The 15,873-nt window shown below is 45.1% G+C and overlaps 1 protein-coding gene across 1 annotated transcript in view; it reads right to left on the bottom strand.

The window, feature by feature from the left end:
• LOC140188003 (paraneoplastic antigen Ma2-like) overlaps positions 1–12,428 on the bottom strand; it is a 63,148-nt gene extending 50,720 nt beyond the window's left edge. Inside the window, exon 1 of the mRNA XM_072243871.1 lies at positions 11,755–12,428. Within this exon, the coding sequence (XP_072099972.1) occupies positions 11,755–12,428 (674 nt within the window). The remainder of the gene's footprint in view (positions 1–11,754) is intronic.
• Between the last annotated feature and the right edge of the window lie 3,445 nt (positions 12,429–15,873).

The following is a 15,873-nucleotide window of genomic DNA, read 5'->3' on the forward strand; positions in this document are numbered from 1 at the left end:
AGCCACACTCAGGTTGGAGGAACAACACCTTATATTCTGTCTGGGTAGCCTTCAATCTGATGGCATGAACATCGACTTCTCTAACTTCCGTTAATGCCCCTCCTGCCCTTCTTACCACATCTTTTATTTATTTATTTATTTATTTATCTCTCTCTCTCTCTCTCTCTCTCTCTCCCCTCCCCCACCTGTTCTTCTCTCTCTCTGTCCGTCTCACAATCACTCCTTGCTTGCTCTCCATCTTCCTCTGGGCTCCCCTTTCCCCTTTCTTTCTCTCTAGGCCTCCCGTCCCATGATCCTCTCCCTTCTCCAGCCTTGTATCCCTTTTGCCAATCAACTTTCCAGCTCTTAGCTCCATCCCTCCCCCTCCTGTCTTCTCCTATCATTTAGGATCTCCCCTCCCCCTCCTACTTTCAAATCTCTACTATCTCTTCTTTCAGTTAGTCTTGACAAAGGATCTCGGCCCAAGATGTCGACTGTACCTCTTCCTATAGATGCTGTGTTCCACCAGAATCAATGAAAGACCACACCCAACAGGACAGACATATAATCGATGTGGAAGTTCAAAAGAAAAAAAAAATAAATAAGCAATAAATGTCAAGAACATGCGATAAAGAGTCCTTGAAAGTGAGTCCATAGTTTGTGGGAGCAGTTCAGTAATGGGGTGATTGCAGTTAAGTGGAATTATCCCTGCTAGTTCAAGGGCCTGGTGGTTGAGGGGTAATAACTGTTCCTGAACCTGGTGGTGTGGGTCCTGAGGCTCCTGTACCTTCTTCCTAATGGCAGCAGTAAGAAGAGAGTATAGCCTGGATGATGAGGGTTCTTGATGATGAATGCTGCTTTCCTGTGACTGTGCTCCATGTAGATGTGCTCATTGGAGGGGAGGGTTGTATCCACCAATTTTTGTATGATTTTCCATTCAAGGGCATTGATGGTTCCATACCAGGCCATGATGCAACCAGTCAATATACACATCACCACACATCTATAGAAGTTTCTCAAAGTTTTAAATGTCATGTCAAATCTTTGCAATCTTCTAAGGAAGTTGAGGCATTGCCATACTTTTTTCATAATTGCACTTACGTGTAGGACTCAGGACAGATCCTCTGAAATGATAACACAGAGGAATTTAAAGTTGCTGACCCACTCCACCTCTGACCCCCGATGAAGAGTGGCTCACTGACCTCCTCTTTCCTCATCATGAAGTCAATAATCAACTCCTTGGTCTTGACATTGAGCAGGAGATTGTTGTTGTTGTGTCACCACTCAGCCAGATTTTCAATTTCCCTCCTATATGCTGAGTCATCAACACCTTTGATTTGGCCGACAACAATGGGGTCATCAGCAAGCTTAAATATGGCATTCAGGCTGTACTTACCTTCACAGTCATAAGTATAATGTGAGTAGAGCAGAGGGCTTAGCACGCAGCCTTGTGGTGCACCAGTGCTGATGGAGATTGTGTATCGATCTGAACAAACTGGGGTCTGCAAGTGAGGAAATCAAGGATGCAATTGCACAGGGAGGTATTGAGGCCAAGGACTTGAAACTTAATGATTGGTTTTGAGATAGTAATAGTATTCAATGCCAAGCTGTAGTTAATAAAGAACATCCTGATGTATGCATTCAGTGTTGAGTGAAGCGTTATCGAGTTGGCATATGCTGTGGACCTGTTGTGCCAGTAGGCAAATTGGAAGGGATCTAAGTCACTTCTGGAGTTGATACGTTTCATCACCAACCTCTCACTGCACTTCATCACACTGGATGTATTGAAGGTGCTACCGCACATTAATCATTGAGGCAGATTGCCATTTTCTTTTTAGGCACCAGTATAATTGAAGCCTGCTTGAAGCAGATGGGTACCTCAGGCTGTCGAAACAAGAGGTAAAGATTTTGGTGAACACTCCAGCCAGTTGATCAGATCAGACATTTTGTACTCAGCCAGGATCTATTGATCTTCCCAGTTGCCTCAAACTTACAAATCTCTACCTCTACCTATATTCCCCTGTGTTACAATTGCAATTTAATGTTAATTTTTAATTAAGCGCAGGAATAAATGGTGAGGTTTGAAGTGGAATGTGCAGGCTCTAGCCTTGAAGCCTGGAGATGGGGCGCGAGCCCATGATTGATTCCACTTTTCTCTCTGATTGAGGTGTGGAGGGCGCGAACCCATGATCGACTCCATTGCTTTCCTCTGATTGAAGGATTGAACGAGGATGAAGTTGATGAAGATGAGAGCGGAAGACGAGTGGGTGTTTGGAGCCACCTGCCTGTGTTCGACTGGTCTTCCTCCCCCTCTCGTTAGTTGTTGGAGGAAAGCGCAGGAGTCTTGGGATCCATGGTGCAAGGATTGATTGGAGAGGCTGTAGACATGTTTTGGAGGGCTCTGGGGTTCGTGTTGCATGAGTTCCTGGGTTCCAGTTACTCTTTTTTTGTTATTTTTGAGCAATTTGATCAGGGTAATTGACGCGGTCTAGGGTGCTTCTCTGAAGAATGCTTTGTTTTTCAGCCAGCAGAGGGCGAGCGGCGCGACGCTGAACTGAATTAAAATGTATACTGCTGGTCTCCTGGTTTGACGTTTGATAGCCTATATGTTGTCTGCTTGCTTTTTACCATTTGCTCAATTTGTTCTTTTTTTGCGCGTTGGGATCTTGATGTTTTGTTGACTGGGTTTCATGGTGTTTCTTTGTTTTATGGCTGCCTGTGGGAGGAGAAATCTCCAAGCTGTATTCTGTACACCTGCTTAGATGTATTTTGAATCTTGGAATCTTTGAAAAGAATCTACCTCCTGCAAGTTTCCATCAACCATTGAGGATGGTTAAAATTAATTAGGTGAGTCTCGGTCACTGAACTACTTCAGCCAAGATCTTTTTGAATGGTCAAGAGGGGCTGAATAGCCTATTCCTGCCTCTACGTATTTCTTAACTTCTTATGTTTTGTGGGGTTTTGCCTATATGCTTAACTCTAAAATGTATACCCTCCTATTAATGCTAATGTACAATTTCTATTTGCACAGTAATAAACAGAAGTTCTCCCATCAGGGACAAACCTATGCTGTGTTGTGGGTAATAATAGTGTTGGTAAGTACACATCAGAAGTCCTATGGGAGCTGTGGATCCGCCAAGTCCCACCACTATATGTGATAAATTGTCTCATTCTCCTTGTGTGACAATGCGAAGATAGAGGTCAGCTAGCTCAAACTGCAATGGCAACAGCATCAAAAAGCTTAACCTAATGGGGAAAGTAAGAGCTGTAGCCTCATCCGAAGTAGCAAAATAATAGTGTGCCTAAACAATGATCATTATTGAATTATCTTATCCTGAATGTGGCAACTTTCTGGCTCATAACCCAGATGATGTGAGCTCCATGCAGTCAGCTGTACATTGACATAACAGCTGAAGAACCCCACAGGCTGATGGCTATCAGAGCAGCAGATCAGTACAATATCTGGAAACAATTAGCTTCTCAAACTTTAGCTCTGTCGAGAGATGGGATTGATCAGGGGCATGAGAAGCTGGGCAGAGTAGAAATAGATATAAAGGAGACTTGGCAGACCTCTATTTAATGAAGAAGAAAGAATTAGAGAGATTTGAGTAGTCTTCTCTCACACATATATCCCCTGACTTTGGCTTGAAACTGTTCAGCTGGGTAGCCGGACAGCAAGATAATTTCACAATTTAATTAAATCTGAATATTGGATACAGTTAAGTAGAGAAACAATAGATAACATTACAGTTAATATTATGTGAGCTTACTTAAGATAGTATTTGGTGAAATATAGCAAACTATTTGTCAGGACGCTGAAGCAGGGACCCAATTGCAGACCAAGTACTGTGCGCACGATGATATTTACCGAGTAGCAAATCCAGAGGAGCAACAAAGTTGGTGTCAAAGTTCAGGGGGAGATCAAAAATGCCAGAGAAATCCAAAAACCGGAATTGGGAAACAGGCAGAGTCGATATTCAGACGGACAGAGTTCAGGTACAAATGCTGAAAAGGCTCAGGAAAACTCACTGGCACAATGTGGCAACAAACAGGCGAAAACACAGGACTGAAACACACTGAGCAATAAACAGAGAGGCAGGTGATAGGTGGAGCACAGTGAGACAGAAGTGGCAGCAAAACAGGTAATAATGAGAAACAGGTGAGAGACAGAGTACTCAGTAATACAGGGGCCAGAGTAGAGCAGAAGCAGGGATGGGAGCACATGGGGCATGAAAACAAACCAGAGCACATGACAATACAAAACCACAGACTGACGGCTAGGGAGAAAACACACAAAAAGGCAGTTCAACTGGAGGTACTGACACTATTGTACATTAATATGACTTCTGTAGTCATGTATCTAATTCAGTTTTAGCAATTACCTAGAACATATTATATGACATTCTGTGACACTTTACAGGCATGAACTATATTTGCAATTGGTTCCCTTATAAGCTGTTCTTAAGCATCCACCTCCATCCACAGCTATCTACAGGATGGCATGGTAGTTCAGCAATTAGCACAGCTCACTAACAGCTTCAGGGGCCTAGGTTTGATTCTGATCTTGGATGATGTGTAAGTTTTACATGGTTCCCTTGTGTCCATTTGTATTTAGTATTTTGGAGATTCATTGGTCATTATAGTTTGTAATGTTGGAAGGTGGCAAAACAACCAGAGGTCGATGGGCACAAATGAAAAAGAATAGGTTACAGGCTAGAGGAAAATAAGGAAAGGAGGGATAGCACAATGGGATTTCTGTTGTGAGCCAGCATAAACCCAATGGGAAATTCCTTTATTGGCACCTTGGTGTTCATCCTGCTTTAAAGTCACAGAGACATCCATTCACACAACATGGAATCAAACTCTTCAGCTCACCGGTCCATGCTGATTGAGATTCCCATCCATTCGCCTGCCTTTGGCCCATGTCTCTCTAAACCTTTCTGTAACCCATGTTAGTTAAACCCGAAGTAGTAATGTTAGAAAGTTCTACCTGCGGAGGGATGAAAACGAGATTTACCAATTTTTTTTAAAAGAAAGAGAATTTGAAAAAAAACACACTATACGAAAGAGGGGCAGGGCTGGACACAGGAGAGAAAGGCAGCAATGATTAGAAGCTGAAAACATGATCTGTTAACAGTGGAATTAGTAGTGAGTATCTTTACTCTACTAATGTGAAACCCCTGGATGAGAGACAATAGTGATAAAAGATTTATTGAAGCTACAGCTATAACATGCAGCAGCTTTAACGAGACAATATCTGCAGACGAGAGTCCAAAATCCCTACCGTGTAGTCGGGAATTAGTTCTGCAAAATCATACCAAGGGATTTGGCCATGTTTTGTACAAGTTTGTGAATATACTTTCTATGGATGATAAAATATTTCATTCCAACGAACCAAGAAACAAGTAGGTGAGCCACCCAAAATGAAAAGCCAGTGTGGAAACAAAATATGTAATGATGCAGAGGATTTAATACGGTTGGATGTATAAATTTATTTCCATTTGAAGAATCCAAATTTGATTTTCTGCAAGAACTGATTATTTTTGCAAAGACTTTGATAAGTTACTGAATGAGATTTACTTTGTTTAAAAGTTGTGATGTCGGAGAATTGTCATGAAAGGAGTTAATCTGTGTATATATAATTTTTGAATTTGAATTTACACTCGTAGATTTACTGCCTGGAACTGAAACTGAAGTTAACTATAATACTTGAGAATAGGAATTATATTTGGTTTTCTAACTAACTAGGGATGTAAAAAGGGAAGTTTAGTCTGTAAACTTTTAAATAGGGAATAACACTAGATCTAATTAGTTAGAGAAATTGGAGCAACAAAGGTTATTCTAATGAATATCACTGATTCTAATTAAAAAGGAATTTGTTGTGGTTTGATATCTAAGATTTGGAACCGAAACAGAATGTTTGAATTTTGAATTGTTCTTGCTCATGGAAATATTTTGTACACATTGTTTCTTTTCTTATAAACAAAAACTTATTTCCAGAAGTGTGTGGTTTCTATTCATTGCTTCCTTCTGAGACCTAGAACCATCTGATGGCCTACTAGCACCTTGTGTAATTTCATTTTCTCAAAAGAGTGCGATGAGTAGTCACACGTGGTAAGACCAGAGCTACATTTCCCATCCATGTACCTGTCCGTTTCTTTCAGATATAGTTCAAGCACCTGCCTCAACTATTTCCTTTGGTATCTCATTCCATATACTGACTATCCTCTGAGTGGAAAAAGTTACCTGTTCAGGTCCCCATTAAAGTTCCCTGCTTTCACCTTAAACTTATGTTCTTTAGTTCTTGATTTCTCAGCCCTTGGTAAAAGACTGTGTACATTTACCTTATCTATACCCATGTGATTTTATACAGTAGAGCACAAGTGTGTCCTATATCTCCTGGCTAATTTACTTGCTGTGGTAGTTTTCTGGTTGTGTTTGAGCTTTGCAAATAAAATGATGGTGGACTCAACCCCCAGCTACAAGTGTGAATTATTTAGCTGCCACACCTGCTGTTTTAGCTTCAAAATGACATCCAACACAGCGTGTGTTGCATCTCAAGTTACCCTGGATGCTGTGCTCCTGAGGACAGTGTTGTCTCTTACCAAGCACTGACAAACAAGAACTAGAGGACACAGCTTTAGGTTGAATGGAATGAGTTGTCAGAGGAGCTGGTTGAGGCGGGTACGTTAACAACATCTGAAAGAAACAGACAGTACAAGGATAGGAAGGTTTAGAGCAAAATGGGCCCAATGGAGGCAGATGGTATTATCTGAGATGGGAATCTCGGTTGGCATGGACCAGTTAAGCTGAAGGGTCCAGTTCCATGCTCTGTGACTCTATATCACTATGACTTAAAGCAGGTTGAACACCTAGGGACCAATAAAGAAACAATAACCATATTTCTTTATCTACTGTGTATCAACACATAAAAGAGATTATTTGGCCCATCGGCTATATGCTGGCTCACAATAGGAATCACATTAATGCTAGTGTCTCCATTCCTATTTTCCTGTAGCTTGTAACCTATTTTTTTTCACACCCCTCTCCCATATAGTAGGCAAATATGAAGTCAATTAGCTTGCAAGGTTGATTTGATGCCAGGTTCAGCTAATGCCTTCCCTTAATCCTGCACAGCTGAATATGTGTTCAGCAGCAGGAAGGAACACCCACTAGAGCTTCTGGGGGAGAGCCATCAATTCCTTTCAGATCTAATGACACCAGTGACGCTGCACTGAATGTGACTGAGCAGATGATTAGGGAACTGAGATCATGCTCCTGATGTGCTGGTGGAGCAGGTGGCTGCATTAAAGGAGGTCTAATTGACTTTTTCAGAATTTCACCAGAGTGCAATGTGAAGCCTAGAGCCACAGCTGGTAAGGCAACAGGTGATGGATGAGAGACTACAGAGAAGTAGGAGGAGAAGGAGAGGCGGTATTGCGGGCATATCTTTCCTTGTAAGACTGAAAGGGAGCAACTCAACTGAATGCAATGCCAAATACTAGTACGCTCTTATCGAAAGACCACAACTTACTTCCATTTGTTATGTTCCATCACGTTTCCATTAGTCAGAATGCATAAGTAAAAGGTCATGCAAAATAATCTGTCCACCACTATTATGCCCGCGTAATTTGCGAATTTATTATCCACAAACAGGTTGCCTTGAGGTGAGGTCGCCTTGAGGGGTAACTTCAATTTTATTTTTAGAACACCAGAAAAATGGAATGCGTGGCTTTACCCACGAGGTCAGTCAGAGAATGGGCTGGAGGCGGGACACAGCTGTGGGTAGAGAGAGGGAGTCCAGAGTGCTTGTACGGGTCAGCTTATTTTGATAATTGAAGCCTTAGGTAAAATGTCTAGAATGAAGCATACTGCCTAAAATGTAAAACTTGATGCCTGCCTGTCCATAGGGTGTCACTGTAGCGTAGCGAATCGCACGATGCATTAGAGCTCAGGGTGTCAGAGTTTGGAGTTTAATCCCAACGCTGTCTGTAAGAAGTTGTACGTCTTTCCTGTGAGCATGTGCATTTCCTCCAGGTGTCTGGTTTCCTCCCACATTTCAAAAACTTACCGGTTAGTCTGTAATTAGGCTAGGATTAAATAGGTGAGTTGCTGGGCAGTGGAGCTCATTGAACTGGAGGGGCCCTGCTGTATCTCTAAATAAATAAATAAAATTTGCCTATCCTGGTGATTCTAAATGGATCTGGTTGTTTTAGTTACTCATGTTATCTCTACCCATTGCCTCGGCTGTCAGCCACTCATGCCCAAAGTCTCGCTGCACTCATGGTACCTCTGAGGCAACATCATGTCTAGTGATGTTACCTGAGCAAAGACAGATGAGCGAAAGCAAGTGATGATGTCCTTTTGTTACCGGCGTCCTTTGCCGCACTATGGGCTGTTTGAGTTCTGGAATATCCAAAAGGAAGAAGTTTATGTTACATGCTTACCTGATACATGATGATTTGGTAAGGCAACTGCCCTGTCCAAGCCCGCACGAAATTGCAGAGAGTTGTGGACACAGCCCAGTCCATCATGCAAACCCACCTGCTCTCCATTGACTCTATCTACACTTTCTGCTGCTTCAAAGTGCAATGTTCAAAGTAAATTTATTATGAAAGTACTTATATGTCACCACGTACAACCCCGAGATTCACTTTCTTGCGGGCAGTCACAGTAAATCGAAGAAACACAATAGAGTCAATGGAAGACCCCACCTAACAGGACAGGCAAACAATCCATGTGTAAAGGACAACAAACTGTGCAAATATGTGTAATGCTCAGTTATATTGGCTCGTATATGTCTAGGGGAAATCCCACCCAGCACCTGCCTCAACGCTTCCCACAGAGTCGGTTGCCGCCCGAATCAATCCCAAACATCAATCATCAGCCAGCACACCCAATATGTTTTAACAAGTACACTTTATAGATATTACTAATTCTATGACATTAATATAAATTCGATACAGAAAAGGAAGTAATGAAAAAAAAGGCACCAAGACTTATCAAAGACCAGGTTCTTTGCGCGCAACCGTTGGAGCTCAATCGATTCCTGATGACTACCCGAATCCTGTCGACTCACAGCTCAGGACCACCGAAGTGATTAACCGGAGCCCTTCCGCATGTCCGCCGTCCTCCCCGTCTCTCCTCCGACTCCCCGCCAAAACCCCGTTCCCAGTCATGTGATACAGCATTATCATCCGAAAACAAAAGGATACATGACCACCCATTGGCTAATAGCACCCTGCTGTCTGTATCAACCCAAGCAAATGTCTAGCTAGAGACTTTCTCAGCATTTAACATAACAAAGAAGCATTCCGCAGTATAACATAACAAAGAAGCCATTTTTAATTTAACATATAAAAAAAGAAAGACCCCGTACACTCTACCCCCACCAATAAAAGTCATGCCCTCATGACGTTAACAGGGTTCACCAGTGCTCCTTGTAAAACACAAAACCCAACCCAGGTGCATAAAGCAGTGACATAACTTCCCAGGGCTGTAGAGGTCACACCCTGTTCTCCCGGCGCTGTATAAGTCAACCTCTCTGGGGGGTGCCTACTCCTCTAAGACCTCTGTACTTCCTCTGCTGTTCAGACACCCCAGGTGACACCCCGGGCCTACCTGTCGGACCCTCACCCTCACGGGGACCCCTTGGCACCTGTGAGCCCTCTGTCTCAGGTTCTGGCTCCACCCTCTCCCCCCCAATCCTGGCTGTAATACAGGCGGCTCTGCAACACCCTCCCTCGTTTTCCCTAACTCAGTGAGGGAAGGACCAGGAGCCTCTTCTCCCGGCACCGGGGAATCAGCGAACGGAAACAGGTACCACACGTTCGAATCATCGTCTTCTGATGACATATCCCTTTTCGAGTTGGGGACCGGCCCCGTCTCCTTCTCAGCGGGTTCTTCCCTCACCCTGCACCCTTGCAGAGTCCTCGTACTAGCCGTAAACTCCCATTCGGGCTCTGGGTCTACCTTCACCTCTCGACCCAGAGGCAACAGGTGGTTCCGATGGAGTACCTTGACAGACCCCTGCCCGCCCTCAGGTCTCACCCGGTAAACAGGGAGATTCGGCATCTGACTCTCCACCACATAAGAGGTGGCTGCCCAATGATCTGCCAACTTGTGCTTACCAGGTAGTCCTAAATTCTGGATAAGGACTCGGTCTCCCAGCAATAGCTGGACGAACTTTACTGTCTGATCATACCTCTTCTTATTCCGCTGATTCCGCTTGGTGGCTGCTGCCTCAGCCAACTCGTACGCCCTTTTTAACTCTCTCCTCATATCGGACACGTACTTCAGACATGGCTTCGAAGGTATTTCACCCGCTTCAGTCCCAAAACACAGATCAATGGGCAACCTTGTTTCCCGTCCGAACATCAGATAATACGGCGAGTACCCCGTAGCGTCATTGCGAGTACAATTGTAACAGTGAACCAAATGGGCGATGTGCTGACTCCACTTACTCTTCTGTCCGATCTCCAAAGTGCCGAGCATATCTGGCAGGTTTCGGTTAAACCTCTCGGGCTGATGATCACCCTGCAGGTGATAGGGGGTGGTTCTGGATTTCTCAACCCCAAGCATACCCAGTAATTCATGGATAAGCCTGCCCTCGAATTCCCGTCCCTGATCACTATGGATCCGTTGGGGAAGGCCATAATGAACAAAGTACTTCTCCCATAACACCTTCGCCACTGTAATCGCTTTCTGGTCCTTAGTAGGAAAAGCCTGCGCATATCTAGAGTAGTGATCCGTGAGGACCAAGACATTTGCGGTATTGCTGGTGTCTGGCTCAATAGACAGGAAATCCATACACACCAGGTCCATGGGTCCTGCACTCTGCAAGTGGGATAACGGAGCCGCCTGCGCAGGCAAGGTCTTCCTCCTGACGCAACGGCTACAGGTCTTACAGTATTCTTCCACCTCCCCCCTCATCCGGGGCCAGTAAAACCAGTCCTTGGGTAATCCATAGCTCTTCTCTACCCCTAAGTGCCCGGAATCATCATGTAGTGCCTGGAGCACAGTTTTCCGATACTTCTCAGGCATGACCAGCTGCCAGCGTCGGGGGTGGTCTGAGGGCAACGTGACCCGGTACAAGTTGTGGTTCTTCAGCTTCAACTGAGGCCACTCCTTCAGTAGTAGGGGAATGGAGGCATGCTTCGCCTTATCCACCTGGCCCATATCACCCTGTCCAACCGCGTACCAGATAGTGACAATGCTCGGGTCATTGCGCTGAGCTGCCCCCACTTCCTGGGGGCTCAACTCTGGCAGCTGCCTGTTCCTCAGAGCAGTCAAATTACAGTAAACAGTGGGTAGCGCGTCATCATCAACCCCCAATTGATCCACTGCCCGATCCGTTCCCATCGGGGCTCCTGTTTCCCCTTCCCTCCCAACTTGACACATGGCCTTTACTCCCAGGGCAGGGACACTCTTCCACTTCTCAGCCGTACCCGACTTGTCGTGCGCCCGACGAGATAGAGCATCTGCATCGATGTTCCAACTCCCCAGCCGGTACTTCAGGCTGAACTTGTAGGCAGACAAGGCCGCTAACCACCGGTGCCCAATAGCGCCCAGCTTTGCCGAGGTCAGGATATAAGTGAGGGTGTTGTTGTCAGTTCTCACCTAAAAATGGGCCCCGTAAGCATCCCTTCCAGCCGGAAAATGTATTCTGAGATCTTTTCCCTTATTCCCTGCCCCATCTGTTGAAACTCCGCTAAATGTTGCCAGGGATCTCCTGACAGTCCAAACACTTCCTCCAAAGGATGCAAACACTCTGACAGGGAAGCCGAAGGGTGTTCCGCTCTCAACTCATGGACTACACTTGCCGCCCCGCCCCTTAAGCTTTCCACCAATCGCTGTCTCTTTTCCTCGTCTGAAAGTGACCACACCTCTAACAACTGGGACGTATTCTCAATCCATGCCTCATATCCGTCCTCCCCTTCCGGGGTGGGCCTGGCTCCTGAGAAAATTCTCAGCTTCGGGCAGGGCCCCTCAACCCTTCTCACCAGGGAAGTAATGGCAGCCACTAACTCGGAGGTCTTACCCCTAACTGGGGGACGGGGCCTGGCCAAGCCTTCGCACTCCACGCCTCCACCTCTGGCTACTGGGACCTCCCCTGGGGCCTCATCTAGCTCCTCCTCCGGCACCTCCTCATTTTCGTCCTCGGGGAGGGTGTGGAGACCCCACGGCCCCGCCTCCCCCTGGACGTGGACTGTCGCTGGTAGTTCCAATGTCATGACGCCAGCACTCGTCCGAACCAACATCCAGCTGGACTCCAGTTCTTTCCCACACCTTCCAGCTATAAGTTCTACCTGCCCGATACCTTTAATCAAACTCAACCCTCGCACTAGTACATCTGCCAAAATGCGGAAATCGACCCCACTTAGCACGCACGCATGACTCACCGGTACCTCCTCTAATTCACACCAACTTACAATCTTATCTCGATCCATCTTCACACCACTTAACGCGACGACTATTACAGCTTTACCGAAAATCCAGATCCGGGACGGTGCCCCCACTTGTAACGCTCAGTTATAATGGCTCGTATATGTCAAGGGGAAATCCCACCCAGCACCTGCCTCAACACTTCCCACGGAGTCGGTTGCTGCCCGAATCAATCCCAAACATCAATCATCAGCCAGCACACCCAGTACGTTTTACCAAGTACACTTTATAGATATTACTAATTCTATGACATTAATATAAATTCGATACAGAAAAGGAAGTAATGAAAAAAAAGGCACCAAGACTTATCAAAGGCCAAGTTCTTCAAGCGCAACCGTTGGAGCTCAATCGAATCCGGATGACCACCCGAATCCTGTCGACTCACGGCTCGGGACCACCTGGAGTGATCGACCGGAGCCTTTCCACGCATTCGGCGTCCTCCCCGTCTCTCCTCCAACTCCCCGTCTCTCCTCTGACTCCCCGTCTCTCCGCTGTCCTCCCCGTCCCTCCTCCGTCTCCCCGTCTCTCCTCCGAATCCCCTCCAAGAACCCATCTCTCCTCCGACTCCCCCCCCCCAAAACCCCTGTTCCCAGTCATATGATACAACATTATCATCGGAAAACAAAACGATACATGACCACCCATTGGTTAATAGCACCCTGCTGTCTGTATTAACCCAAGCAACTGTCTAGCTGGAGACTTTCTCAGCACTTAACATAACAAAGAAGCATTCCCCAGTATAACATAACAAAGAAGCCATTTTAAATTTAATATACCAAAAAAAAGAAAGACCCCATACATATGAAAGAGAAAAAGGTAATAATAATAAATAAGTAAGCAATAAATATTGAGAACATGAGATGAAGAATCCTTAAAAGTGAGTCCATAGGTTGTGGGGACAGTTCAGTAACGTGGTGAGTGAAGTTATTCCCTCTGGTTCCAGAGCCTGATACTTAAGGAAGGATAATCGTTTCTGAACCTGGTGGTATGGGTCCTGCAGTTCCTATATCTTCTTCCTGGTAGTAGCAGTGAGAAGAGAGCAAGGCCTGGGTGGTCTGGGTCCTTGATGATGGATGCTACTTTCCTGCAAAAGCACTTTCTGTAGATATGTTCGATGGTGGGAAGTGTTTTACTCCTGATGGACTGGGCCACGTTCACTATTTTTTGTAGGATTTTCCATTCAAGGGCATTGGTGTTTCCATATCAGGCTGTGACACACCCAGTCAATGTACTCTCCACCACACATCTATAGAAGTTTGTCAAAGTTTTAGATGTCATGACGAATCTTCACAGACTTCTAAGGAAGTAGGAACACTGCCATACTTTGAACAGATACTCTGAAATGATAACATAGAGAAATCTAAAGTTGCTGACCCTCTGCACATCTGATCCCACATGAGGACTGACTCATGGACCTCTGCTTTTCTCCTTCTGAAGTCAATAATGAGCTTAACGATGTATTGTTAACATTTAGCAAAAAGCTGTTGTCGTGACACCACTCAGCCAGGTTTTCAGTCTCCCTTCTCTGTGCTGGTTTGTCACCACCTATGATTTGCTTCGCTTCACAGTCATATGTGTAAAATGAGTAGAGCAGGGGGTTTAACCAAGCAGCCTTGAGGTGCACCTGTACTGATGGAGATTGTGGAGGACATGTTGTCAATCCGAACTGACTGGGGTCTGCAAGTGAGGAAACTGAGGATCCAATTGCACAAGGAGGTATTGAGGCCAAGATCTCAAAGCTTATTGATTAATTTTGAGGGGATAATAGTATTGAATGCTGAGCTGTGGTCAATAAAGAGCATCCTGATGTATTCATCTTTGATATCCAAATGTTATAAGGTTGAATGAAGAGTCAATTAAGCGGCATGTGGTTTGAACCTGTTATGCCGGTAGGGAGATTGGAGTGGATCTTATTTGCTTTTCAGGCAGGAGTTGATATGTTTCATCACTGACCTCTCAAAGCACTTCATCACTGTGAATGTAAACTGCTACTGGGTGATAGTCATTGAAGCAGGTTGCCATATCCTTCTAATGCTATGATTTGAGCCTCAGCTGTGGCAGCGTATTTGTGTCCTTGAGCAAGGCACTTAACCACACATTGCTATAGTGTCTGTGCGAGGAGTGGCACCCCACACAGACTTTCAACCTGCACCTTCTAATGCATGAAAATGCCCGACTCAGGCCTCTCATTGACTGAGTCGACGTTCCCCTCTAATGCACCAATATTATTGAGGTCTGCTTCAAGCTCATGAGTATCTTATACTGCTGAAGTGGGAGATTAAGAATATTGGTGAACACTCCAGCCAGTTGATCAGCACAGGTTTAGTACTTGGCCAGTACCCAGTCTGGGCCAGGTGCTTTCTGTGGATTCACACTCCTGAAGAATGCTCTCACATCAGCCTCAGAGTCTTAAATCACAGGGTCTTTGGGGGCTGTGATGGTTCTTCCATGTTTTGATGGTCAAAGCAAGGACAGAAGGCATTGAGCTCATCTAGGAGTGAAGCCTTATCACCTGTTTTCCTTGGTTTCACTTTGTAAGTGCTAATACCATTCAAGATCTGCCACTGCTGTCGAGCATCCCCCACTGACTTAAGTTTGGTCCGGAATTGTCACTTCGTATGTGAAATAGCTTTCCAGAGATTGTACTTGGACCTCCTGTATCTAGCTTGGTCATCAAAGCTGAACACCACTGATCTGGCCTTCAGAAGATTGTGGATCTCATGGTTCCGCCAGAGCTTTTGTTTGGGGAAGACTCTGAAAGATTTTAGGAGGACACACTCATCCACGTTTATTTTAATAAAGTCCATGACAACTGTGGTATATTCATTCAGATCCTCTGATGAGTCTTTGAACACTGCCCAGTCCACCATCTTGAAGAAATCCTGTAGCTGCTCCTCTTCTTTGTTGTCATTATCTCTAGAGCCTTGCTCTTTAGCCTCTGCCTATATGCTGGTAGGATAAGGACAGCCAAGTGATCAGATTTTCTGAAATGCCTTCTGGACATGGAATGGTAGGCATTCCTAACTGTAATATTTAGATTTAGATTATGAAGACACGCAGTCCTCTTTTATTGTCATTTAGTAATGCATGCATTAAGGAATGATACAATATTTCCTCCGGTGTGTTATCACAAAATACAGGACAAAGACTGAAAAAACTGACAAAACCACATAATTATAACATAAAGTTACAACAGTGCAACAATACCATAACTTGATGAAGAAGTCCATGAGCACAGTAAAAAGTTCAAAATCTCTCAAATGTTCCACATCTCACACAGACGGGAGAAGGAAGAAAAACTCTCCCTGCCATGCCGGACTACAATCCGTCTCTGAGTCATCCGAAAACTTCGAGCCTCCGAATCAGCTCTCTGACACCGAATACTGAGCGGCATCTCTGTCCGAACGATTCGACCTCAATCTCGGTCGCCAACAGCAGGCAAGAACGGAA

Source organism: Mobula birostris, chromosome 26 (assembly GCF_030028105.1).
Source record: "Mobula birostris isolate sMobBir1 chromosome 26, sMobBir1.hap1, whole genome shotgun sequence".
In the NCBI taxonomy this organism is placed as follows: domain Eukaryota; kingdom Metazoa; phylum Chordata; class Chondrichthyes; order Myliobatiformes; family Myliobatidae; genus Mobula; species Mobula birostris.